The sequence below is a fragment of the Salvelinus namaycush genome, chromosome 19, assembly GCF_016432855.1.
Source record: "Salvelinus namaycush isolate Seneca chromosome 19, SaNama_1.0, whole genome shotgun sequence".
Classification (NCBI taxonomy): Eukaryota; Metazoa; Chordata; class Actinopteri; order Salmoniformes; family Salmonidae; genus Salvelinus; species Salvelinus namaycush.
The window spans coordinates 24,664,025-24,689,150 of record NC_052325.1 but is presented as its reverse complement, the minus strand read 5'-3'; the positions used below and the strand labels follow the sequence as shown (position 1 = coordinate 24,689,150).

At 49.2% G+C, this 25,126-nt stretch overlaps 1 protein-coding gene across 1 annotated transcript in view; it reads left to right on the top strand.

Moving 5' to 3' along the window:
* Window positions 1–25,126, top strand: part of pdia5 (protein disulfide isomerase family A, member 5) — a 75,721-nt gene that overhangs the window by 22,231 nt on the left and 28,364 nt on the right. The window contains exons 4-11 of the mRNA XM_039014693.1: window positions 205–288; window positions 470–515; window positions 1,399–1,491; window positions 2,978–3,038; window positions 3,869–3,936; window positions 5,943–6,034; window positions 9,768–9,839; window positions 15,648–15,784. Coding sequence (XP_038870621.1) covers window positions 205–288; window positions 470–515; window positions 1,399–1,491; window positions 2,978–3,038; window positions 3,869–3,936; window positions 5,943–6,034; window positions 9,768–9,839; window positions 15,648–15,784 — 653 coding nt within the window. The remainder of the gene's footprint in view (window positions 1–204; window positions 289–469; window positions 516–1,398; window positions 1,492–2,977; window positions 3,039–3,868; window positions 3,937–5,942; window positions 6,035–9,767; window positions 9,840–15,647; window positions 15,785–25,126) is intronic.

The following is a 25,126-nucleotide window of genomic DNA, read 5'->3' as shown; positions in this document are numbered from 1 at the left end:
CCTCTCTCTGTCCCTCCATCTCTCTCTCTCTCTGTCCCTCCCTCCATCTCTGTCCCTCCCTCCATCTCTGTCTCTCTCTCTCTCTCTCTCTCTCTCTCTCTCTCTCTCCATCTCTCTCTCTCTCTCTCTCTCTCGCTCTCTCGCTCTCTCGCTCTCTCTCTCCCTCCCTCCCTCCCTCCCTCCCTCCGTCTCTCTCTCTGTCAGGGATTCAGAGGGTCGTAAACTGTGTAAGAAAGTGAAAGTGGATCCCAGCTCTAAAAGTGGGGGCGCAGATCTCCTGCATTATAAGTGAGTATCTCAACTGTAACATGTACCTCATTGTTTTACTGTATGTCGCTTAGAAGAGGTGCCGCCGTCAGAAAGAATGACATGTAGGAATCTTCTCCAGGAAGTCAGTCAAGGCCATGCTAAACCAGAAGTGCCCTACTACTACTCTTTATTAACTGAATCATGTTCTTGTGTCTTGCAGAGATGGGACGTTCCATACAGAGTACAACAGACCTGCTACATACAAGGTCTTTACTGACTCACTCATTGTCCGCCAAGGTCTCAATCTACAGTCATTATTTCAGTGACATCTTTGTTTCCTGGTTAAATGAATGGGAGTTCATTCTCTTATTGCCTCTGTTTCTGTATATCACCATGGTTCTCTTCCTGCACGATGATGCCGATTGGACAGACTTGTGGTTAGTCAAGACTTGATAATCCAATGGGTTTATGAGTGCTTTATAGTCAGAGCGCTGGCATGAGAGTGGCTGGCGTAATGGAGTAGATCTGCTGTCTCTCTGGCCTGGCTGGTCCTGGCTGGTCCAGCCCATTGGCAGGGGATGAGGCTGTGAGCACATCAGTACATAGTAGTCTAGTTGGTAATAAGCTAAGACAGGTGTAATAACCTCACTGAGAATGTGACTTATATGAATACCTTAAAGTCAAGGGATCAATTTCATTTGTTGAAATGGAGAAAAACATGTAATTATAAAGTTAGTGTATGTCTGAGCAGAACAGAAAGGGAGCTGTGTTTTAGTTAGGACGGGAAACATTCAACCCTATCGGCTGCTGTATTTAAATGGCTATTCATGTCTCTCTGGAAGGCTCATCAAAGTCATTATGAACAGTTAACGTGTGGAAATTGCTTACATGGTTACTTTGTGATGGATGGATGGATGGATGGGAGAACAGTGAGATGGACATTTATACCATCTGCCATCTGTTAGACTAGAACCTTCTCTTCGGTTTTGTATGACAACTGTGGGAAATTTATATTTTTAAATGATGTGGAATTATCTTTGTGTTTAGCACTATGTCCAGAATCTAGAGGGTGAACATCACTTTTTGTTGTGACAGAATGATAATGATTGTTTCGACTCACTCTGTCTCTCCTTCTCTCCTGCCCTCCAGTCCATGGTGGCGTTTTTAAAAGACCCCACAGGAGCCCCTCTTTGGGAGGAGAACCCGGAAGCTAAAGATGTTGTTAATGTAGAAACTGAGAAAGTAAGTACAGAAATAACATGTTGTGTTACAGCAAGGTGCTTCTGCATGGGAATGTGCGTTTCCTGCCACAGTGTTGACTTCCTTTCAGTTTACAACAACCGTTCATAACCCGCTGACAAATGCCCGAACTTCCCATCAAAGGTTAGAGTGGAGAGGTTGTCTCGCCGCTCTACCCTCCAGCCTCCCTGACACTAAATGTGCTCACCTTGATATATTCCAAGCTGACAACGCATAGCAATAGACTGACCAGGTGATCATCAGAAAGCTGAAACGGTCTGAAGTTCACCTCAGTTGAGTTCCAACACGGTCTATTAAGGGAGAGTTGGTCTGACTGCAGTCAGCACTCTCAGACAGACAGCTTTCCAACAGCGAGGCCGACACTCTGTCAGAACCCAGCTCTGTACACAAATGGCACACACACCTTTGAACAGTGCTTTGATGAACTAACATTCTGTTTTATCCTATATTTTTGAGTGGCGTATCATGCCTGGGGGGTTGTTGAGTGGTGTAGATGTGTCAACAGCTTCTGCTGAATGAGACTTTCAGGAAGTGAGGATGAATAAAGCATTGGGATAAGAGGAGAGCCCACCCTCTGAGTGCAGATTGATCTCTCTCTGTCCATCAAAAGGCATGTTCAAAAAATGTCTTCTGATGATGAGCATGTTTGACAGCAACTGTTGTCTGGAAGTTACTCTCATAACGACTGGTCACTTAAGTACCACTCAACCTTTCTGTTGATTTTTTCCCCCTTAGTTCACTGTTGATTCAGTCCCAACATGTTTTGCTTGTCAGAAATCATGTTTTCAAGATCTAGAACTTTAAATATACAGGAAGTGCCACAGCATGATGCGATTTCCATCGTTATATCAACAGTGCACTAATGAAATAAATACCAAAAGATCCTTTTTGATTGGTGCTTTGCTTTAAGTGATACATATGAAGAGCCAAAGAGAGATGGACAGAGAGATGGACAGTGTGCATCAGTGTTGTCCACCCCCTGCTCCTAGTATATCTGTTGATTAGTCAGCCTTAACAACTCTCCTTTGGGAGGCGTAAAGGATCCCTTTCAAAGCACATTGGAGGAGGTCAGAGGTCAGCGACCTTGGAAGAGGAAGAATCGGGGAGAATGTCAATTGCATACCCCTCTCTCCTCTCCTCAAACCCCATTGGAGGAGAAGGTCAGTGGGGATGGACCTCTGAAATGCATTAGGGGGAGTGAACAAGTGTAAACATCTTGAGAAGGATAGAGAATCAGAATGCAGCCCTTGGGAGAATCTTAATTGCATATTCTCCTCGCGTCCATTCCTTTTAAATCCATGAGGGGGAGTGTACAAGTGCACACTTCAGGAGTAGGGTAGAGAATCCAAGGTTTTGACGGCTTGTACACTTTTCAGGCAGAGCTATTGTGCAACGATCTACCGAGTTCACTCACTGCATTCTACAGTAGGTCCCTTTTTCCTCACAGCTCTTCTCCTTTCTCTTTCAGGACTTCAGGAAGCTTCTAAAGAGGGAGGAGAGGCCAATCCTCATGATGTTCTATGCCCCATGTGAGTCACACACACACACACCATCACGGACTCCTAATATACGTTTTGTACCTCTTGATAAGAACTCCTACCGAAGCTATTTAGAGAAGTCGGGATAAGAGCAAATAGCTTCTATTGGTAGATAATCTTTAATTACTGGCATAGAATATACAGCACATCATCAGAAGAGTCTTTGAAGATGGAAAATGAAACGTGTGCATCCCAAATGGCACCATATGCCCTGCATAGTGCACTACCTTTGACCAGAGTCGTATGGATCCTGGTCAAACGTAGTACACAATATAAGGAATATATTTGGGATGCATCCCTCCCTCCAGGAAGCAGAGAGAGTTTAGGGAAGTGATGTGGTGGAAGGAGGCCCCTTAAAGCCCTCTAAGATTTGTCCTCTTCCCTTGCTGCCAGACTCATTGATTTTGATAATCAGGTATTTATTGAATAAAATAATTGATGAAATGTAAAACCATGCTCCTCCAGCCAATTTACAAGCTCTAGATGGTTTTCTTTTACGTTAAACTTTTACAATTTATATCCAGCCTTTTCATTAAAATGCGTGGATTTATAGCATTTCACCTGAGAGGAGTAATACTTAACGATTGGTCATTTGTAGTTGTGTAAAGGAAAAGCACTGGGTCGTTGAACTGAATGTTCAGGTTGCACTAGTTTATTGGTTGTATAATCTAGATACATCAAGCTCTCCAAAGTTCTATTCATATTCTACTGGGCCCTTGATAAAACAATGGACCTCTTCTTGTTTAGTATGTTGATTGAGAGCGACTGAGTGACGAGTCGTCGGTGTGCTTCTGTAATGTCTCATGTTCTTCCTCCTACAGGGTGTGGTGTCTGTAAGAGGATGCAGCCCGTATTTCAACAGGCAGCTACAGAGACCAAGGGTACATATGTAAGTCAAATCTTCTCACATTGACATTGCTTAAAATCCTAACACACTGTCTCCTGCTTTGTCTCCGAGTGTGGTTTTGGGTTAGTTGCCTAGTAGTTAGTCCCAAAACATTCTCAGTTCAAATCCATTCATCAGAATCATTGTATCATCAATCTAAACTGCTCTGAAATATATTTTCCATAACCAAAAATATTGTTGTTTCAGCTATTTTGAAGATGGTGTACAAAACGGAATGTAAAAGACGTAAAAAAACAAACGTAAGAACGTAAAGCATAGAAATGGTACACATAGAACAGATCTACCGCTTCTTAGACTTGCTTTCAAGTAGAATGATAGATCTATTACTCACATTTCTATGTGAATTAGGTTGGGTCATCGAAACAGGTACATATTGCCACTTTAAATCCCCACAGCCACAGTTATGGGATCAACTTTCTGCAGTTGAAGTCTCCAGTCTCTGTATGGGTTATATGCCAGTTTAGACTGCAGAGTGTTTGTGTTTGCTCCCTTGTTCGCTCTCCCTTTTAGTCCTCCTCCCTCCCTCCACCACAAACACATATACACTGAAAACAGAATAGTACAATTCAAGTCTTAAAGCAGCAATCTGCAGTTGGAAGAATAACCAAGGTCAACCCCACCAATGATTTGGTAAAAAGCTGAGGGATTGGGCTAGAGGAAATGTAACCACTCTCTAATTCACAGCCAGAGCTATGGATACAAGGACTGACCATCCATGATATCAACAATATCGTTTTGAGGCTATACAGTGTTTGTTTACATTCACATTGTTTACAAACAGAGGAGTTAAAACAAGCTTATGTGTTGGGTTCTGATGGGGTTCGACAGGTAAACTGAGCTCATGAGGCATATAAGGTATTGTCTTCAATAACTAATTTTTTTTAAAGTATAAAAATGGATGTAGCAACCAACAGATTGCACTTTTTTTTTTTTTTTTCGGGTTACAGATCAAATTTGAAAGCTAGATGTAGTTTGGTTCCGGTGCTAAAGTAAAACATCTCTAGCTCAACAACAAGAAAGTAGACCAGAGTCAACCAAGGATCAATATCACACAGGAGAAAGCATCAAGGGAACACCTTTGAAAACCAAGACCGCGTGTTCATAACGAACACGCACAGAGGAGGCGTAGTAGAGAGACTCTGAGGGGAGAAGATCCACCAAGCTACTGCTTAGAAACAGCTACTGTAGCTGCATCTTTCTCTTCGTGTGTCTGCCTCATATGGAGCAGCATGGAAAGGAATGGGATCTAAATTAAGGTGTTTTTGTTCGGCTCCCAAATGCCACCCTATTCCCTCTCCACCCTGTTCCCTATATTACCTTTTTTTGTAGTGCACTATATAGGGATTATGAAGTCATTTGGGATACATGCTTTGTCTGATTTCAGCTAGTCTGGCTGATGATGAGTGAATAAATAAGCCTCTCGTTTAGAGATTTGCATAATGAATGCGTTTACCTCTCATGTACACACACAACATATGGAGTGTTATGTTTTGGCTCTGCATGGCGTGTGGGTGTGTGCGAGGAGGTGATAGCAGAAGGAAGTGATAGATTTGGGACTATAAGCAAGAGTCCGCCAGGTCATCCAACACATTTTTCACCATATCGTCACAGGTGAAGGAAGAGGACATTTTTCTCAAAGTTTATTTAAGTCTTCAAAAAGAATAAGAAAGCCCAAATTGTGTTGACACAAGTCCTGAAACATTGACATTATGAAGGCAGGGAACCTCACAGATTGAAATGGATTTGACAGATGCTTTGAGTTTTGAAAAGCCAACCAAGATGGAACAAATGACAATACATATTTCATTGTCCCCTTTGTCACACATCCTGTTCATGTCTCGTTCTGTTTACATGGTCCCCCCTTGAGTCATTCATCTTCATTTAGTGGAGCTTTTTTTGGTGCTTCTCTAATGAACTAACCTGCTGTGATGTGATGATTTTTAATACATTCTATGTGTCCGTGCGTGCTCCCTGTGTCTGGTCTCTAGGTGCTGGCTGGGATGAACGTGCACCCAGCCGAGTTTGATGGCCTCAAGCAGGAGTACAATGTCAAGGGCTACCCCACCTTCTGTTACTTTGAGTGAGTCTCATCTCTCTCATCCACCTTACTTTAAGCAATACACATACACACAACTCCCTCATGCACTTAGGGCTTTGGAAGTGCAACAGGGAGTAGGTGTGTCCAAATACAGTACCAGTCAAAAGTTTGGTCACCTACTCATTCCAGGGTTTTTCTTTATTTTTACTATTTTCCATATTGTAGAATAATAGTGAAGACATCAAAACTATGAAATAACACATATGGAATCCTGTAGTAACCAAAAAAGTGTTGATTATTTGAGATTCTTCAAAGTCCCTTTGCCTGAATGACAGCTTTGCACACTCTTGGCATTCTCCCAACCAGCTTCATGAGATTTTCACCTGGAATCCATTTCAATTAACAGGTGTGCCTTGTTAAAAGTTAATTTGTGGACATTTTTTCCACCTTAATGCGTTTGAGCTAGTCAGTTGTGTTGTGACAAGGTAGGGGTGGTATACAGAAGATAGCCCTATTTGATAAAAGACCAAGTCCATATTATGGCAAGAACAGCTCAAATAAGCAAAGAGAAACAACAGTCCATCATTACTTTAAGACATGAACATCAGTCAATCTGGAAAATTTCAAAAAAAGTTTATATAAGTGCAGTTGCAAAAAACCATCAAGCGATATGATGAAACTGGCTCTCATGAGGACCGCAACAGGAAAGGAAGACCCAGAGTTATCTCTGCTGCAGAGGATAAGTTCATCAAAGTTACCAGCCCCAGAAATTGCGGCCCATTTAAACGCTTCAGAGTTCAAGTAACAGACACATCTCAACATCAACTGTTCAGAGGAGTCAGGCCTTCATGGTTGTATTGCTGCAAAGAAATCACTACTAAAGGACACCAATAATAAGAAGAGACTTGCTTGGGCCAAGAAACACGAGCAAAAGGCATTAGAAATCTGTCATTTGGTCTGATTAGTCCAAATTTGAGCTTTTTGGTTCCAACCGCCTCTTTGTGAGACGCAGAGTAGGTGAACGGATGATCTCTGCATGTGTGGTTCGCACCGTGAAGCATGGAGGAGGCGTGATGGTGTGGGGGTGCTTTGCTAGTGACCTTGTTAGTGATTTATGTAGAATTCAAGGCACACTTAACCAGCATGGCTACCACAGCATTCTGCAGCGTTACGCCATCCCATCTGGTTTGCGCTTAGGGGGACTATCATTTGTTTTTCAACAGGACAATGACCCAACACGCATATAGGCTGTGTAATGGCTATTTGACCAAGGAGAGTGATGGATTGCTGCATCAGATGACCTGGCCTCCACAATCACCCGGCCTCAACCCAATTGAGATGGTTTGGGATGAGTTGGACCGCAGAGCGAAGGAAAAGCAGCCACAAGTGCTCAGCATATGTGGGAACTCCTTCAAGACTGTTGGAAAAGCATTCCAGGTGAAGCTGGTTGAGAGAATGCCAAGTGTGCAAAGCTGTCATCAAGGCAAAGGGTGGCTACTTTGAAGAATCTCAAATATAAAATATATTTGGATTTAACACTTTTGGTTACTACATGGTTCCACATGTTATTTCATAATTTTGTTGTCTTCACTATTATTTTACAAAGTAGAAAATAAAGAAAAACCCTTGAATGAGTAGGTGTGTCCAAACTTTTGACTGGTACTGTATATAGAAATGACGTACCTACAGTTGAAAAGAGGAGAATATCTTATTTCTAATGCTGTCAACTTTATTTCTAAACTCCTAATATTGGGCAAATTACACTCATTGGAGCTAATTACACTAATTGGAGTATCTGACATAGGCTTTGAAAAGCATCCGCGAGTGCCAGTCACTCAGCTTTCCAACCCAGCCTCTAGTGTGGTGGTGGGGCTAACAACCCTACTGCTGTTACAATGATCTTTCTCTGTCTTGCTGTTCAAGTTCCCTTTCCGATGTCTTTTCTTTCCAGTGAAGAGGCCACAAAGTTAAACATCTTGTTGATACTTAAAGCCTGCATGTATAATGCTTTATAACTTGTTATATAATTGCATTATCATGCATTATACCTGCAGGCTTTAGGCCTAAGTGTTTTTAACATTTTTGCGGAACAAAAAACGAAACGTAGGAACCCAGAAGGGCCTCTCCCTCTGTGCCTATTAAACTACAAGTGATGAGTGGCACTAATACTGTCCAACTCTGGCTGCTGTATTCTATTCCCTGCAGATCAGTGACGGTTACAAATTACCAGGATCTGCAGGCATTAGGTTCAGCGGGAGCAGCTGGGTTCAGCGGGAGCAGCTGGGTTCAGCGGGAGCAGCTAGGTTCAGCGGGAGCAGCTAGGTTCAGCGGGAGCAGCTAGGTTCAGCGGGAGCAGCTAGGTTCAGCGGGAGCAGCTAGGTTCAGCGGGAGCAGCTAGGTTCAGCGGGAGCAGCTGGGTTCAGCGGGAGCAGCTAGGTTCAGCGGGAGCAACTGGGTTCAGCGGGAGCAACTGGGTTCAGCGGGAGCAACTGGGTTCAGCGGGAGCAGCTGGGTTCAGCGGGAGCAGCTGGGTTCAGCGGGAGCAGCTGGGTTCAGCGGGAGCAGCTGGGTTCAGCGGGAGCAACTGGGTTCAGCGGGAGCAGCTGGGTTCAGCTGGAGCAACTGGGTTCAGCTGGAGCAACTGGGTTCAGCTGGAGCAACTGGGTTCAGCTGGAGCAACTGGGTTCAGCGGGAGCAGCTGGGTTCAGCGGGAGCAGCTGGGTTCAGCGGGAGCAGCTAGGTTCAGCGGGAGCAACTGGGTTCAGCGGGACAAACTGGGTTCAGCGGGACAAACTGGGTTCAGCGGGAGCAGCTGGGTTCAGCGGGAGCAGCTAGTGTCCTACGGCCCACCACCGATTTGTTTCAGTCTCGGACACATGCAGGAGGTCAGGGAAGATGAAGTCAGTACTTGAGTATCTGTTTCCACATAGATACAGTATTCACGCAATTGGAATCCCCTCCTTCAGAATTTAGGCGCTAAATGCTGTTTTTAGCCTGTTTCTATTCTAATGCATAATAACGATGAGTCCATACAAGATGTGCTCTTTTACTATTGGTTGGCTACATTTTAGCAAGATTAAACCTAGTGATGTTAAAGTATTGTTTGAGCTTTTTTTCACAAAACATTTCCTTTGTTTCCTTTCCACTTTCCACAACAGTGACCCAGCTCTCTCTGATGTACTGTATTTCTCTCTGAGGAACCTGTATATCCTCTGTGGGTCAGCAGGTTAGAGAGGCGAGCCAGCAACCAGAGGGTTGCCAGGTCGAGTCCCAGGTTTGACGAGAAAGATCAGGTGGGAAGTGAGCTGGCAATCGAAGGGTTGCTAGTATCAAGTCCTAGATGCCATTACCTACCGTTGTGCCCCTGGGCAAGGCACTTAAACCCCACAACAACAGCTCCCGGGGTCCTCTCCCAAAACAATCTGTCTATGAATGTATGTGTGTCTTTCAGAGGGGTTGGGATAAAAGCGGAAGTCAAATTTGGACCTTGTTGGACCTTGTCCAACCCAATAAAGTGATGTTAGTGTTAATAAAAGGCACTTTCCTAGAGGTCATCTCTTTCAGTGTAGTCAACAGTAGGCTACAGTAGGTAGTGTCGTAGTTCTTAGAATCACAACTCAGAACATTGTGCAACACGCATGACATGGATTAGTGGGTTTTCTAAATGGGGTCATTCTGTACTGTCGCTAGCATATGTATTATAGCCTTTTTCCCCGCTCTTCTCTCTGTTGTCCCCTCTCGCTCTCTCGCTCTCTCTTCCCCCCCCGGTCTTTAGGAAGGGGAAGTTCCTGCACCACTATGAAAACTACGGAGGTACAGCCAAGGACATCGCTGACTGGATGAAGAAGTGAGTGTTTTAACCGTTTCCTTCCTCACTTTCCCCTCATAAAATAGAGTCCGGAGCTTTTCCTGATCACTGGTTAGGGAACTGATGTGGGAAAAGTTCTGTGGCCTATTCATGTTGCTGTTGGGCTCAGTTGGTAAGCGTGTGGTGTTAGCAAGGCCACATGCATATACTAAAAATGTATACCGGTACACGTACTGTACTGTAACCCGCTTCAGATAAACATAGCATTTTACTCCTGCATGAAGAGTGCATCAACACACCCATTAATGTCCCCATTCACTCTACTCCCCGTTGGCTCTCACACTCATTTGACTGTTTACCGTGCTCTAGTCTATTGAAAGGGCACAGAACAGATTTCACAGCTATTTCAGGAAACACAGACAGAGAGGAAACATTGTTATATGGGAACACGAACAATGCCTCTAAGGTCAGAGAACACAGACAGTTTGAGTCTCGAGTGGCTCTGGCAGATGCTTCAAACCATGACCGCTTTCCTCTCTGTGGAGTGTTCTACCCACTTCAGAGACAATCCCACGGTGTAGACCCATAACAAGTACACGCACTCAAACACACACACTCTCTTTTTCTCTCTCACACTGACACCCACACCCATCAAGCATCTGTTCAAAGTGGTCCTGACTGAGGCTTTCTCCAGGGCCCTGTCCAGTCTGACCAGCTAGGAGACCTGTAATACTAATAGTTAATGATTAGGAATGTAACGATTCACCGATATGCATCGGTCCCTATTCAAACGTTATGTCAGCATTGGTCCGCGGACCCCAAACCGATCCAAATGTAGCATGCATTGGTTAGAGAATTTATTCAAACGTTATGAATCGCTGATTAACTTTTTGGGGTTGTAGCTTTCTTTGCACTACCCAAAAATACCTCCTATTTTGTGACAACTGATGCGTCCTCTCATTCGGTGTGGAACTAAGCGTGTATCTGTGTTGACTGTCATTGAACTACAAGTCATTTTGCATGCCGAACAACCCCAGGGAATATCAGTAGCCTAGTCAAACTGCACAGTGTGCCCTGCACAGTGTGCCCAGTGCCCATCTGTGCGGAACCTTAAGCATTCAAATGCTAAAATGCCTTTCAGGATATTAGGCTTTACTAGTTGAGTGACAACTTATGGAATTTGCTAGGCTATTGCTATCTACAATATGTGCTGTTGAAAATGGTGTTTTACCAAAATCAAAGTAAGCTACTGGCGACAAGTCATCTTGCTAACAGGCTACCTGCTGAACGGGGCTTACAATAGATTTTATTTTGATTGTTTCAGTTCACCATCAGCAATAGTTTTGCTTAAACAATTCTGTGTATATGGTCTTTTTTTAAATATATACAGTGGGGAGAACAAGTATTGGATACACTGCCGATTTTGCAGGATTTTAATCCATGACGGCGTAGTGTGTTACTAATGGTTTTCTTTGAGGCTGTGGTCCCAGCTCTCTTCAGGTCATTGACCAGGTCCTGCCGTGTAGTTCTGGGCTGATTCCTCACCTTCCTCATAATCATTGATGCCCCACAAGGTGAGATCTTGCATGGAGCCCCAGACCGAGGCTGATTGACCGTCATCTTGAACTTCTTCCATTTTCTAATAATTGCGCCAACAGTTGTTGCCTTCTCACCAAGCTGCTTTCCTATTGTCCTGTAGCCCATCCCAGCCTTGTGCAGGTCTACAATTTTATCCCTGATGTCCTTACACAGCTCCCTGGTCTTGGCCATTGTGGAGAGGTTGGAGTCTGTTTGATTGAGTGTGTGGACAGGTGTCTTTTATACAGGTAACGAGTTCAAACAGGTGCAGTTAATACAGGTAATGAGTGGAGAACAGGAGGGCTTCTTAAAGAAGAACTAACAGGTCTGTGAGAGCCGGAATTCTTACTGGTTGGTAGGTGATCAAATACTTATGTCATGCAATAAAATGCAAATTAATTACTTAAAAATCATACAATGCGATTTTCTGGATTTTTGTTTTAGATTCCGTCTTTCACAGTTGAAGTGTACCTATGATAAAAATTACAGACCTCTACATGCTTTGTAAGTAGGAAAACCTGCAAAATCGGCAGTGTATCAAATACTTGTTCTCCCCACTGTATACAGGGTAAAATTGATCATTTCATAACAAGGACAGCATTCACTTTTGCAAGGCGCACTACATGGTCAAAGCAGGAAGAGAAAAGCTCACTAAAAACATCAAAACTATCTGATTTTGAGATGGGGGTGAAATCCAAAGTTGTGCTGTATATTCATTGGCTATGTCATAGATAATTTGTACACAATAAGTATTAAGCTATATATGCATTGGCTATGTCATAGATAATTTGTACACAATACGTATTAAGCTATATATGCATTGGCTATGTCATAGATAATTTGTACACAATAAATATGAATACATTACTAGCTCAAACACTTAATCTTCAAAAATGATTGATTAGTGGTTGATGGTGATTTCAGTGCCAAAGTGGGGGGACAGAAAACAGGCTACATTGCCCCCCCCCCCCCCTAACCAGATAGGGGTAGTGGGGTGGTACTGTAGATGCCTCCCTTATAGCTCAGCTCAGGTGCTTACATAGTACACACATCATAGACATACACTCATTTACACACACACACGTCAGCTCAGAGAGGCTCAGCTCATGAGCTCCATCAGCAGCAGATTGTAATTTAGAATGGGAAATGAATGTGTTTTATGCAACATGTTAGTGCATCGAATTGAATCGCATTGAACCGAATCGCATCAATTCGTTCTCCAATAGCACTGAATCATTTCAAACTAAAACGTATGGTTCCTGTATCGTGTCGAAGCCCATGTATCTAGATACGTATCCAATCGTCTTGAATATCCTTAGTGAATATTATATGCCTCTGTGGACGGCTTCACACAGGGCTCCCGAGTGGCGCAGCGGTCTAAGGCACTGCATCTCAGTGCAAAAGGCATCACTGAAGTCCCTGGATCGAATCCAGGCTGAATCACATCCGGTCATGATTGGGAATCTCATAGGGCGGCGCACAATTGGCCCAGCATCGTCCGGGTTTGGTCGGGGTAGGCCGTCATTGTAAATAAGAATTTGTTCTTAACTGACTTGCCTAGTGAAATAAAGGTTAAATGATTATTATTTTTTAACACAGCCACCACGAGATGGGCTGAACCTGAAAAATACTGCAGCATTTGGCTTTTAGATTCCTCTATGGTGGAATTATGGAAGAGACACCACACACACAAGGTGGTTAGCGGTATTCATCACGATCTCGCTAAGTAAGGAGGATGTGCACTTGATGTTGTCTAGGAACGACCTGGACATCTGGCTATGAATAAGTACTGTGTATAAGTATAGCCTAGCTGTACTTTTTATTATAATGGCAATGACATGCACTCGGCCTCCCGAGTGGCGCAGCAGTCTTAGGCACTGTATTGTAGTGCTTGAGGTGTCTACAGACCAGGCTGTGTTACAACCGGCCGTTATTCGGTGCACAATTGGCCCAGAGTCGTCCGGTTTAGGTGAGGGTTTGGCCTGACTTGCCTAGTTATAAAAAGTACTCCGCAGCACACACTGTCTAGGGGGAAGGATATCTGTTTTAAATGTCACTGTGCAAAGCTGTAGATTTATGACCGCATCCCATTTGCACATAGTGACATTTAAAACAGATATCCTTCCCCCTAGACAGTGTGTTATGAACCCTCGTACATTTTCTCCTTGACTAGTGGCCAGTATGGATAAAAGACTGGAAGGTGTTTGTATTTGGTCTTGGCAGTGGTAGGGAGGGCTCTGTCATACGGGTGTGACCAGTACAGGCCAGATGTAGCTGACGTGAGGTGGAGTATGATCTATAGCTAGGTCTGCCTCATAACAGACATGCTTTAACCTCTAATTCCTCCCAAACCCGGATCCGGGAGCACCCCCATCAGTAAAAAAGCTGACTAGCATAGCCTAGCATAGCGTCACAAGTAAATACTAGCATCTAAATATCATTAAATCACAAGTCCAAGACACCAGATGAAAGATACACATCTTGTGAATCCAGCCATCATTTCTGATTTTTAAAATGTTTTACAGGGAAGACACTATGTAAATCTATTAGCTAACCACGTTAGCAAAAGACACCACTTCCATACTCCACCATTTTTTTTACTCCATCAGCAGCTATCACACATTCGACCAAATAAAGATATAAATAGCCACTAACCAAGAAACAACTTCATCAGATGACAGTCTGATAACATATTTATTGTATAGCATATGTTTTGTTAGAAAAATGTGCATATTTCAGGTATAAATCATAGTTTACCATTGCAGCCACCATCACAACTCTCACCAAAGCGACTAGAATAACTACAGAGAGCAACGTGTATTACCTAATTACTCATCATAAAACATTTCTTAAAAATACACAGCGTACAGCAATTGAAAGCCACAGATCTTGTGAATCCAGACAATATTTCAGATTTTCTAAGTGTTTTACAGCGAAAACACAATATAGCGTTATATTAGCTTACCACAATAGCAAACATCACAACAGCATTGATTCAAGCCAAACATAGCGATAACGTATAAACCACCAAAAGATATACATTTTTTCACTAACCTTCTCAGAATTCTTCAGATGACAGTCCTATAACATCATATTACACAATGCATATAGAGTTTGTTCGAAAATGTGCATATTTAGCGGCACAAATCGTGGTTATACAATGTGATTAGTGGCCAAAACTTCAAGCAATCTGTCCGGCGCCATCTTGGAGAGGCACCTAATCTAATCGAAAACTATTCATAAACTTGATTAAAAAATACAGATTGGACAGCAAATGAAAGATAAATTAGTTCTTAATGCAATCGCTGTGTTAGATTTTTAAAATTAACGTTATTGCGCAATACAGCGTGCGCTAAAGCGAGACCGCACCATAATTCATGGCGGAATTATTATTTGACATTTGTCAACATAAGTACGAATTAACAGCATAAAGACTGCTTACTATTAGCTGAGCTTCCATCAGAATCTTGGGCAAGGTGTCCTTTCTCCAGAACAATCGTCTTTGGGTTGAAAGATGTCCTCTTGTCCTGTCGAAATAGCCGCTAACGTTAGCCACCCACTGGAGAGGTGTCCAACTCGTGAAAGCGCATCACAAAGAAATCCAGGAAAATCGCAATAAACTGCTAGAAGTCGGTTTAAATTAACTACCTTATGATGTCTTTAACAACTATAACGAATAAAAACATGACCGGAGATACAGAACTGCTAAAACGAAAGCTTTGCAGGAGGCCATAGTGATGTCCCTGATGCGCCAGGCGCACCGTTGAAAAGGACGGTACTTCCGTTCCACGGTCTTATATAGGGCCCCAGATTGCGCAATCGACTCCATTCAAATTCTCACCGCTTACTGACATCTAGAGGAAGGCGTATGCAGTGCATGTAGCCCGATGGCTTACATGGGGACTTATAAACTGACCTCAGAACAGGGACCTCGATTTCTGAAATCTCACTCCCTGACAGGAAATGTGCTGCAGAATGAGTTCTGTTTCACTCAGAGAAATAATTCAAACGGTTTTAGAAACTAGAGAGTGTTTTCTATCCAATAGTAATAATAATATGCATATTGTACGAGCAAGAATTGAGTACGAGGCAGTTTAATTTGGGAACTCATTTTTACAAAGTCGAAATGGCGCCCCCATAGGCTCAAGAGGTTAACTCACTTCTGGGCTCCTTACATGTCTCTCTCCTTTCTCTCACCCCTCTTTCCCTTCTATCTTTTCCCCTCTCATTTTCACTCCCACCCCTCACCACCTCGCTCTCCCCATCCAGTCCCCAGCCCCCCCAGCCGAAGGCCCCAGAGGTCCAATGGTCGGAGACTGACTCCCCCGTCTTCCACCTGACTGACGACTCCTTAGATGGGTTCCTGGAGGAACACCCATCTGCCCTGGTCATGTTCTATGCCCCATGTAAGTAACAAACACACACCGCGAGTAGCCTATCTCTCTCTCACACACACACACACACACACACACACACACACACACTCAGGGGAACAGGCTATGATGACATCATGAGGCTACATATGTAACAGATTGCTGTTGTTACAAAGACATTGTAAAAGTGTCACAGTTAACATTTTTATTTGTTTCCATTTCCATTTCAAAACAGTTCTCAGCTTCTTCCATGTGATCTCGGTCAGGAGAGAAGCAGGGAAACGTCAGGGGGATGTTTTGACAGGGGGATGTTTTGACAGGGGGATGTTTTGACAGAGTTGAAAAGCCATGCTGTTGTCAAAACGCACTGTTACACTCTGAATCTGCATGAAGGCACCTCCTGTGTCCCCACCCTGGGACCCATTTGTAGTAAATAATGGGCCCTGGCTCACTGGGGGTAAAAGTCCCATTTTTATATGGCTCGTTGTTATAACACAGGAAGGCCACCAGACCGACCCACCCTCGCCCCTTGGTGCCGTGCCTCTCACAATGGGCAGCCTGGCTGTCACTCTTCACTGGGCACTGCTGTGGCCACTCACTGAGACGCCCAAGCCAAGAGCAGCCAGCTGATACAAGCATATCAGGCATTTCAGCAGCTTGTGTACACATACACACACACACACACACACACACACACACACACCCTCCCTGGCACTGCCAAGAACACATGGAGACACACACACCAACACACACTGCAGTTTCTTAATGGTCCACCTGTCATAGTGAGAGTAATCATCTCATGGTCAAGAGCATCAGCTTTTATTTTTGTCCAGCTCTTACCCAGAGGTTCCTATCCTGTCTGCTCCCTCCCTCCACACTGTGGCTGGTTCAGTTGTCTGTGCTGCTCCCTCCCTCCACACTGTGGCTGGTTCAGTTGTCTGTGCTGCTCCCTCCCTCCCTCCACACACTGGCTGGTTCAGTTGTCTGTGCTGCTCCCTCCCTCCCTCCACACACTGGCTGGTTCAGTTGTCTGTGCTGCTCCCTCCCTCCCTCCACACTGTGGCTGGTTCAGTTGTCTGTGCTGCTCCCTCCCTCCCTCCACACTGTGGCTGGTTCAGTTGTCTGTGCTGCTCCCTCCCTCCCTCCACACTGTGGCTGGTTCAGTTGTCTGTGCTGCTCCCTCCCTCCCTCCACACTGTGGCTGGTTCAGTTGTCTGTGCTGCTCCCTCCCTCCCTCCACACTGTGGCTGGTTCAGTTGTCTGTGCTGCTCCCTCCCTCCACACTGTGGCTGGTTCAGTTGTCTGTGCTGCTCCCTCCCTCCCTCCACACTGTGGCTGGTTCAGTTGTCTGTGCTGCTCCCTCCCTCCCTCCACACTGTGGCTGGTTCAGTTGTCTGTGCTGCTCCCTCCCTCCACACTGCTGGTTCAGTTGTCTGTGCTGCTCCCTCCCTCCACACTGTGAGTGGTTCAGTTGTCTGTGCTGCTCCCTCCCTCCACACTGTGAGTGGTTCAGTTGTCTGTGCTGCTCCCTCCCTCCACACTGGCTGGTTCAGTTGTCTGTGCTGCTCCCTCCCTCCACACTGTGGCTGGTTCAGTTGTCTGTGCTGCTCCCTCCCTCCACACTGTGAGTGGTTCAGTTGTCTGTGCTGCTCCCTCCCTCCCTCCACACTGTGGCTGGTTCAGTTGTCTGTGCTGCTCCCTCCCTCCACACTGTGGCTGGTTCAGTTGTCTGTGCTGCTCCCTCCCTCCCTCCACACTGTGGCTGGTTCAGTTGTCTGTGCTGCTCCCTCCCTCCCTCCACACTGTGGCTGGTTCAGTTGTCTGTGCTGCTCCCTCCCTCCCTCCACACTGTGGCTGGTTCAGTTGTCTGTGCTGCTCCCTCCCTCCACACTGTGGCTGGTTCAGTTGTCTGTGCTGCTCCCTCCCTCCCTCCACACTGTGGCTGGTTCAGTTGTCTGTGCTGCTCCCTCCCTCCACACTGGCTGGTTCAGTTGTCTGTGCTGCTCCCTCCCTCCACACTGTGAGTGGTTCAGTTGTCTGTGCTGCTCCCTCCCTCCACACTGGCTGGTTCAGTTGTCTGTGCTGCTCCCTCCCTCCACACTGTGAGTGGTTCAGTTGTCTGTGCTGCTCCCTCCCTCCACACTGGCTGGTTCAGTTGTCTGTGCTGCTCCCTCCCTCCACACTGTGGCTGGTTCAGTTGTCTGTGCTGCTCCCTCCCTCCACACTGTGAGTGGTTCAGTTGTCTGTGCTGCTCCCTCCCTCCACACTGTGAGTGGTTCAGTTGTCTGTGCTGCTCCCTCCCTCCCTCCACACTGTGGCTGGTTCAGTTGTCTGTGCTGCTCCCTCCACACTGTGGCTGGTTCAGTTGTCTGTGCTGCTCCCTCCCTCCACACTGTGGCTGGTTCAGTTGTCTGTGCTGCTCCCTCCCTCCCTCCACACTGTGGCTGGTTCAGTTGTCTGTGCTGCTCCCTCCCTCCCTCCACACTGTGGCTGGTTCAGTTGTCTGTGCTGCTCCCTCCCTCCCTCCACACTGTGGCTGGTTCAGTTGTCTGTGCTGCTCCCTCCCTCCCTCCACACTGGCTGGTTCAGTTGTCTGTGCTGCTCCCTCCCTCCACACTGCTGGTTCAGTTGTCTGTGCTGCTCCCTCCCTCCACACTGGCTGGTTCAGTTGTCTGTGCTGCTCCCTCCCTCCACACTGTGAGTGGTTCAGTTGTCTGTGCTGCTCCCTCCCTCCACACTGGCTGGTTCAGTTGTCTGTGCTGCTCCCTCCCTCCACACTGTGAGTGGTTCAGTTGTCTGTGCTGCTCCCTCCCTCCACACTGCTGGTTCAGTTGTCTGTGCTGCTCCCTCCCTCCACACTGGCTGGTTCAGTTGTCTGTGCTGCTCCCTCCCTCCACACTGTGAGTGGTTCAGTTGTCTGTGCTGCTCCCTCCCTCCACACTGGCTGGTTCAGTTGTCTGTGCTGCTCCCTCCCTCCACACTGTGGCTGGTTCAGTTGTCTGTGCTGCTCCCTCCCTCCACACTGTGAGTGGTTCAGTTGTCTGTGCTGCTCCCTCCCTCCCTCCACACTGTGGCTGGTTCAGTTGTCTGTGCTGCTCCCTCCCTCCACACTGTGGCTGGTTCAGTTGTCTGTGCTGCTCCCTCCCTCCCTCCACACTGTGGCTGGTTCAGTTGTCTGTGCTGCTCCCTCCCTCCCTCCACACTGTGGCTGGTTCAGTTGTCTGTGCTGCTCCCTCCCTCCCTCCACACTGTGGCTGGTTCAGTTGTCTGTGCTGCTCCCTCCCTCCCTCCACACTGTGGCTGGTTCAGTTGTCTGTGCTGCTCCCTCCCTCCCTCCACACTGTGGCTGGTTCAGTTGTCTGTGCTGCTCCCTCCCTCCCTCCACACTGTGGCTGGTTCAGTTGTCTGTGCTGCTCCCTCCCTCCCTCCACACTGTGGCTGGTTCAGTTGTCTGTGCTGCTCCCTCCCTCCCTCCACACTGTGGCTGGTTCAGTTGTCTGTGCTGCTCCCTCCCTCCACACTGGCTGGTTCAGTTGTCTGTGCTGCTCCCTCCCTCCACACTGTGAGTGGTTCAGTTGTCTGTGCTGCTCCCTCCCTCCACACTGGCTGGTTCAGTTGTCTGTGCTGCTCCCTCCCTCCACACTGTGAGTGGTTCAGTTGTCTGTGCTGCTCCCTCCCTCCACACTGGCTGGTTCAGTTGTCTGTGCTGCTCCCTCCCTCCACACTGTGAGTGCTTCAGTTGTCTGTGCTGCTCCCTCCCTCCACACTGGCTGGTTCAGTTGTCTGTGCTGCTCCCTCCCTCCACACTGGCTGGTTCAGTTGTCTGTGCTGCTCCCTCCCTCCACACTGTGAGTGGTTCAGTTGTCTGTGCTGCTCCCTCCCTCCACACTGTGAGTGGTTCAGTTGTCTGTGCTGCTCCCTCCCTCCCTCCACACTGTGGCTGGTTCAGTTGTCTGTGCTGCTCCCTCCACACTGTGGCTGGTTCAGTTGTCTGTGCTGCTCCCTCCCTCCACACTGTGGCTGGTTCAGTTGTCTGTGCTGCTCCCTCCCTCCCTCCCTCCACACTGTGGCTGGTTCAGTTGTCTGTGCTGCTCCCTCCCTCCCTCCACACTGTGGCTGGTTCAGTTGTCTGTGCTGCTCCCTCCCTCCCTCCACACTGTGGCTGGTTCAGTTGTCTGTGCTGCTCCCTCCCTCCCTCCACACTGTGGCTGGTTCAGTTGTCTGTGCTGCTCCCTCCCTCCACACTGTGGTTGGTTCAGTTGTCTGTGCTGCTCCCTCCCTCCCTCCACACTGTGGCTGGTTCAGTTGTCTGTGCTGCCCCCTCCCTCCCTCCACACTGTGGCTGGTTCAGTTGTCTGTGCTGCCCCCTCCCTCCCTCCACACTGTGGCTGGTTCAGTTGTCTGTGCTGATCCGTCCCTCCCTCCACACTGTGGCTGGTTCAGTTGTCTGTGCTGCTCCCTCCCTCCCTCCACACTGTGGCTGGTTCAGTTGTCTGTGCTGCTCCCTCCCTCCCTCCACACTGTGGCTGGTTCAGTTGTCTGTGCTGCTCCCTCCCTCCCTCCACACTGTGGCTGGTTCAGTTGTCTGTGCTGCTCCCTCCCTCCCTCCACACTGTGGCTGGTTCAGTTGTCTGTGCTGCTCCCTCCCTCCCTCCACACTGTGGCTGGTTCAGTTGTCTGTGCTGCTCCCTCCCTCCCTCCACACTGTGGCTGGTTCAGTTGTCTGTGCTGCTCCCTCCCTCCCTCCACACTGTGGCTGGTTCAGTTGTCTGCGCTGCTCCCTCCCTCCACACTGTGGCTGGTTCAGTTGTCTGTGCTGCTCCCTCCCTCCCTCCCTCCACACTGTGGCTGGTTCAGTTGTCTGTGCTGCTCCCTCCCTCCCTCCACACTGTGGCTGGTTCAGTTGTCTGTGCTGCTCCCTCCCTCCCTCCCTCCACACTGTGGCTGGTTCAGTTGTCTGTGCTGCTCCCTCCCTCCCTCCACACTGTGGCTGGTTCAGTTGTCTGTGCTGCTCCCTCCCTCCCTCCTTCCACACTGTGGCTGGTTCAGTTGTCTGTGCTGCTCCCTCCCTCCCTCCACACTGTGGCTGGTTCAGTTGTCTGTGCTGCTCCCTCCCTCCCTCCACACTGTGGCTGGTTCAGTTGTCTGTGCTGCTCCCTCCCTCCACACTGTGGCTGGTTCAGTTGTCTGTGCTGCTCCCTCCCTCCCTCCACACTGTGGCTGGTTCAGTTGTCTGTGCTGCTCCCTCCCTCCCTCCACACTGTGGCTGGTTCAGTTGTCTGTGCTGCTCCCTCCCTCCACACTGGCTGGTTCAGTTGTCTGTGCTGCTCCCTCCCTCCACACTGTGAGTGGTTCAGTTGTCTGTGCTGCTCCCTCCCTCCACACTGGCTGGTTCAGTTGTCTGTGCTGCTCCCTCCCTCCACACTGTGAGTGGTTCAGTTGTCTGTGCTGCTCCCTCCCTCCACACTGGCTGGTTCAGTTGTCTGTGCTGCTCCCTCCCTCCACACTGTGGCTGGTTCAGTTGTCTGTGCTGCTCCCTCCCTCCACACTGTGAGTGGTTCAGTTGTCTGTGCTGCTCCCTCCCTCCACACTGTGAGTGGTTCAGTTGTCTGTGCTGCTCCCTCCCTCCCTCCACACTGTGGCTGGTTCAGTTGTCTGTGCTGCTCCCTCCACACTGTGGCTGGTTCAGTTGTCTGTGCTGCTCCCTCCCTCCACACTGTGGCTGGTTCAGTTGTCTGTGCTGCTCCCTCCCTCCCTCCACACTGTGGCTGGTTCAGTTGTCTGTGCTGCTCCCTCCCTCCCTCCACACTGTGGCTGGTTCAGTTGTCTGTGCTGCTCCCTCCCTCCCTCCACACTGTGGCTGGTTCAGTTGTCTGTGCTGCTCCCTCCCTCCCTCCACACTGTGGCTGGTTCAGTTGTCTGTGCTGCTCCCTCCCTCCCTCCACACTGTGGCTGGTTCAGTTGTCTGTGCTGCTCCCTCCCTCCCTCCACACTGTGGCTGGTTCAGTTGTCTGTGCTGCTCCCTCCCTCCCTCCACACTGTGGCTGGTTCAGTTGTCTGTGCTGCTCCCTCCCTCCCTCCACACTGTGGCTGGTTCAGTTGTCTGTGCTGCTCCCTCCCTCCCTCCACACTGTGGCTGGTTCAGTTGTCTGCGCTGCTCCCTCCCTCCCTCCACACTGTGGCTGGTTCAGTTGTCTGTGCTGCTCCCTCCCTCCCTCCCTCCACACTGTGGCTGGTTCAGTTGTCTGTGCTGCTCCCTCCCTCCCTCCCTCCACACTGTGGCTGGTTCAGTTGTCTGTGCTGCTCCCTCCCTCCCTCCCTCCACACTGTGGCTGGTTCAGTTGTCTGTGCTGCTCCCTCCCTCCCTCCACACTGTGGCTGGTTCAGTTGTCTGTGCTGCTCCCTCCCTCCCTCCTTCCACACTGTGGCTGGTTCAGTTGTCTGTGCTGCTCCCTCCCTCCCTCCACACTGTGGCTGGTTCAGTTGTCTGTGCTGCTCCCTCCCTCCACACTGTGGCTGGTTCAGTTGTCTGTGCTGCTCCCTCCCTCCCTCCACACTGTGGCTGGTTCAGTTGTCTGTGCTGCTCCCTCCCTCCCTCCACACTGTGGCTGGTTCAGTTGTCTGTGCTGCTCCCTCCCTCCCTCCACACTGTGGCTGGTTCAGTTGTCTGTGCTGCTCCCTCCCTCCACACTGGCTGGTTCAGTTGTCTGTGCTGCTCCCTCCCTCCACACTGGCTGGTTCAGTTGTCTGTGCTGCTCCCTCCCTCCACACTGTGAGTGGTTCAGTTGTCTGTGCTGCTCCCTCCCTCCACACTGGCTGGTTCAGTTGTCTGTGCTGCTCCCTCCCTCCACACTGTGGCTGGTTCAGTTGTCTGTGCTGCTCCCTCCCTCCACACTGTGAGTGGTTCAGTTGTCTGTGCTGCTCCCTCCCTCCACACTGTGAGTGGTTCAGTTGTCTGTGCTGCTCCCTCCCTCCACACTGTGGCTGGTTCAGTTGTCTGTGCTGCTCCCTCCCTCCACACTGTGAGTGGTTCAGTTGTCTGTGCTGCTCCCTCCCTCCACACTGTGAGTGGTTCAGTTGTCTGTGCTGCTCCCTCCCTCCCTCCACACTGTGGCTGGTTCAGTTGTCTGTGCTGCTCCCTCCACACTGTGGCTGGTTCAGTTGTCTGTGCTGCTCCCTCCCTCCCTCCACACTGTGGCTGGTTCAGTTGTCTGTGCTGCTCCCTCCCTCCCTCCACACTGTGGCTGGTTCAGTTGTCTGTGCTGCTCCCTCCCTCCCTCCACACTGTGGCTGGTTCAGTTGTCTGTGCTGCTCCCTCCCTCCCTCCACACTGTGGCTGGTTCAGTTGTCTGTGCTGCTCCCTCCCTCCCTCCACACTGTGGCTGGTTCAGTTGTCTGTGCTGCTCCCTCCCTCCCTCCACACTGTGGCTGGTTCAGTTGTCTGTGCTGCTCCCTCCCTCCCTCCACACTGTGGCTGGTTCAGTTGTCTGTGCTGCTCCCTCCCTCCCTCCACACTGTGGCTGGTTCAGTTGTCTGTGCTGCTCCCTCCCTCCACACTGTGAGTGGTTCAGTTGTCTGTGCTGCTCCCTCCCTCCACACTGGCTGGTTCAGTTGTCTGTGCTGCTCCCTCCCTCCACACTGTGAGTGGTTCAGTTGTCTGTGCTGCTCCCTCCCTCCACACTGGCTGGTTCAGTTGTCTGTGCTGCTCCCTCCCTCCACACTGTGGCTGGTTCAGTTGTCTGTGCTGCTCCCTCCCTCCCTCCACACTGTGGCTGGTTCAGTTGTCTGTGCTGCTCCCTCCACACTGTGGCTGGTTCAGTTGTCTGTGCTGCTCCCTCCCTCCACACTGTGGTTGGTTCAGTTGTCTGTGCTGCTCCCTCCCTCCCTCCACACTGTGGCTGGTTCAGTTGTCTGTGCTGCTCCCTCCCTCCCTCCACACTGTGGCTGGTTCAGTTGTCTGTGCTGCTCCCTCCCTCCCTCCACACTGTGGCTGGTTCAGTTGTCTGTGCTGCTCCCTCCCTCCCTCCACACTGTGGCTGGTTCAGTTGTCTGTGCTGCTCCCTCCCTCCCTCCACACTGTGGCTGGTTCAGTTGTCTGTGCTGCTCCCTCCCTCCCTCCACACTGTGGCTGGTTCAGTTGTCTGTGCTGCTCCCTCCCTCCCTCCACACTGTGGCTGGTTCAGTTGTCTGTGCTGCTCCCTCCCTCCCTCCACACTGTGGCTGGTTCAGTTGTCTGCGCTGCTCCCTCCCTCCACACTGTGGCTGGTTCAGTTGTCTGTGCTGCTCCCTCCCTCCCTCCCTCCACACTGTGGCTGGTTCAGTTGTCTGTGCTGCTCCCTCCCTCCCTCCACACTGTGGCTGGTTCAGTTGTCTGTGCTGCTCCCTCCCTCCCTCCTTCCACACTGTGGCTGGTTCAGTTGTCTGTGCTGCTCCCTCCCTCCCTCCTTCCACACTGTGGCTGGTTCAGTTGTCTGTGCTGCTCCCTCCCTCCCTCCACACTGTGGCTGGTTCAGTTGTCTGTGCTGCTCCCTCCCTCCCTCCACACTGTGGCTGGTTCAGTTGTCTGTGCTGCTCCCTCCCTCCCTCCACACTGTGGCTGGTTCAGTTGTCTGTGCTGCTCCCTCCCTCCCTCCACACTGTGGCTGGTTCAGTTGTCTGTGCTGCTCCCTCCCTCCCTCCACACTGTGGCTGGTTCAGTTGTCTGTGCTGCTCCCTCCCTCCCTCCACACTGTGGCTGGTTCAGTTGTCTGTGCTGCTCCCTCCCTCCACACTGGCTGGTTCAGTTGTCTGTGCTGCTCCCTCCCTCCACACTGTGAGTGGTTCAGTTGTCTGTGCTGCTCCCTCCCTCCACACTGGCTGGTTCAGTTGTCTGTGCTGCTCCCTCCCTCCACACTGTGAGTGGTTCAGTTGTCTGTGCTGCTCCCTCCCTCCACACTGGCTGGTTCAGTTGTCTGTGCTGCTCCCTCCCTCCACACTGTGGCTGGTTCAGTTGTCTGTGCTGCTCCCTCCCTCCACACTGTGAGTGGTTCAGTTGTCTGTGCTGCTCCCTCCCTCCACACTGTGAGTGGTTCAGTTGTCTGTGCTGCTCCCTCCCTCCCTCCACACTGTGGCTGGTTCAGTTGTCTGTGCTGCTCCCTCCACACTGTGGCTGGTTCAGTTGTCTGTGCTGCTCCCTCCCTCCACACTGTGGCTGGTTCAGTTGTCTGTGCTGCTCCCTCCCTCCCTCCACACTGTGGCTGGTTCAGTTGTCTGTGCTGCTCCCTCCCTCCCTCCACACTGTGGCTGGTTCAGTTGTCTGTGCTGCTCCCTCCCTCCCTCCACACTGTGGCTGGTTCAGTTGTCTGTGCTGCTCCCTCCCTCCCTCCACACTGTGGC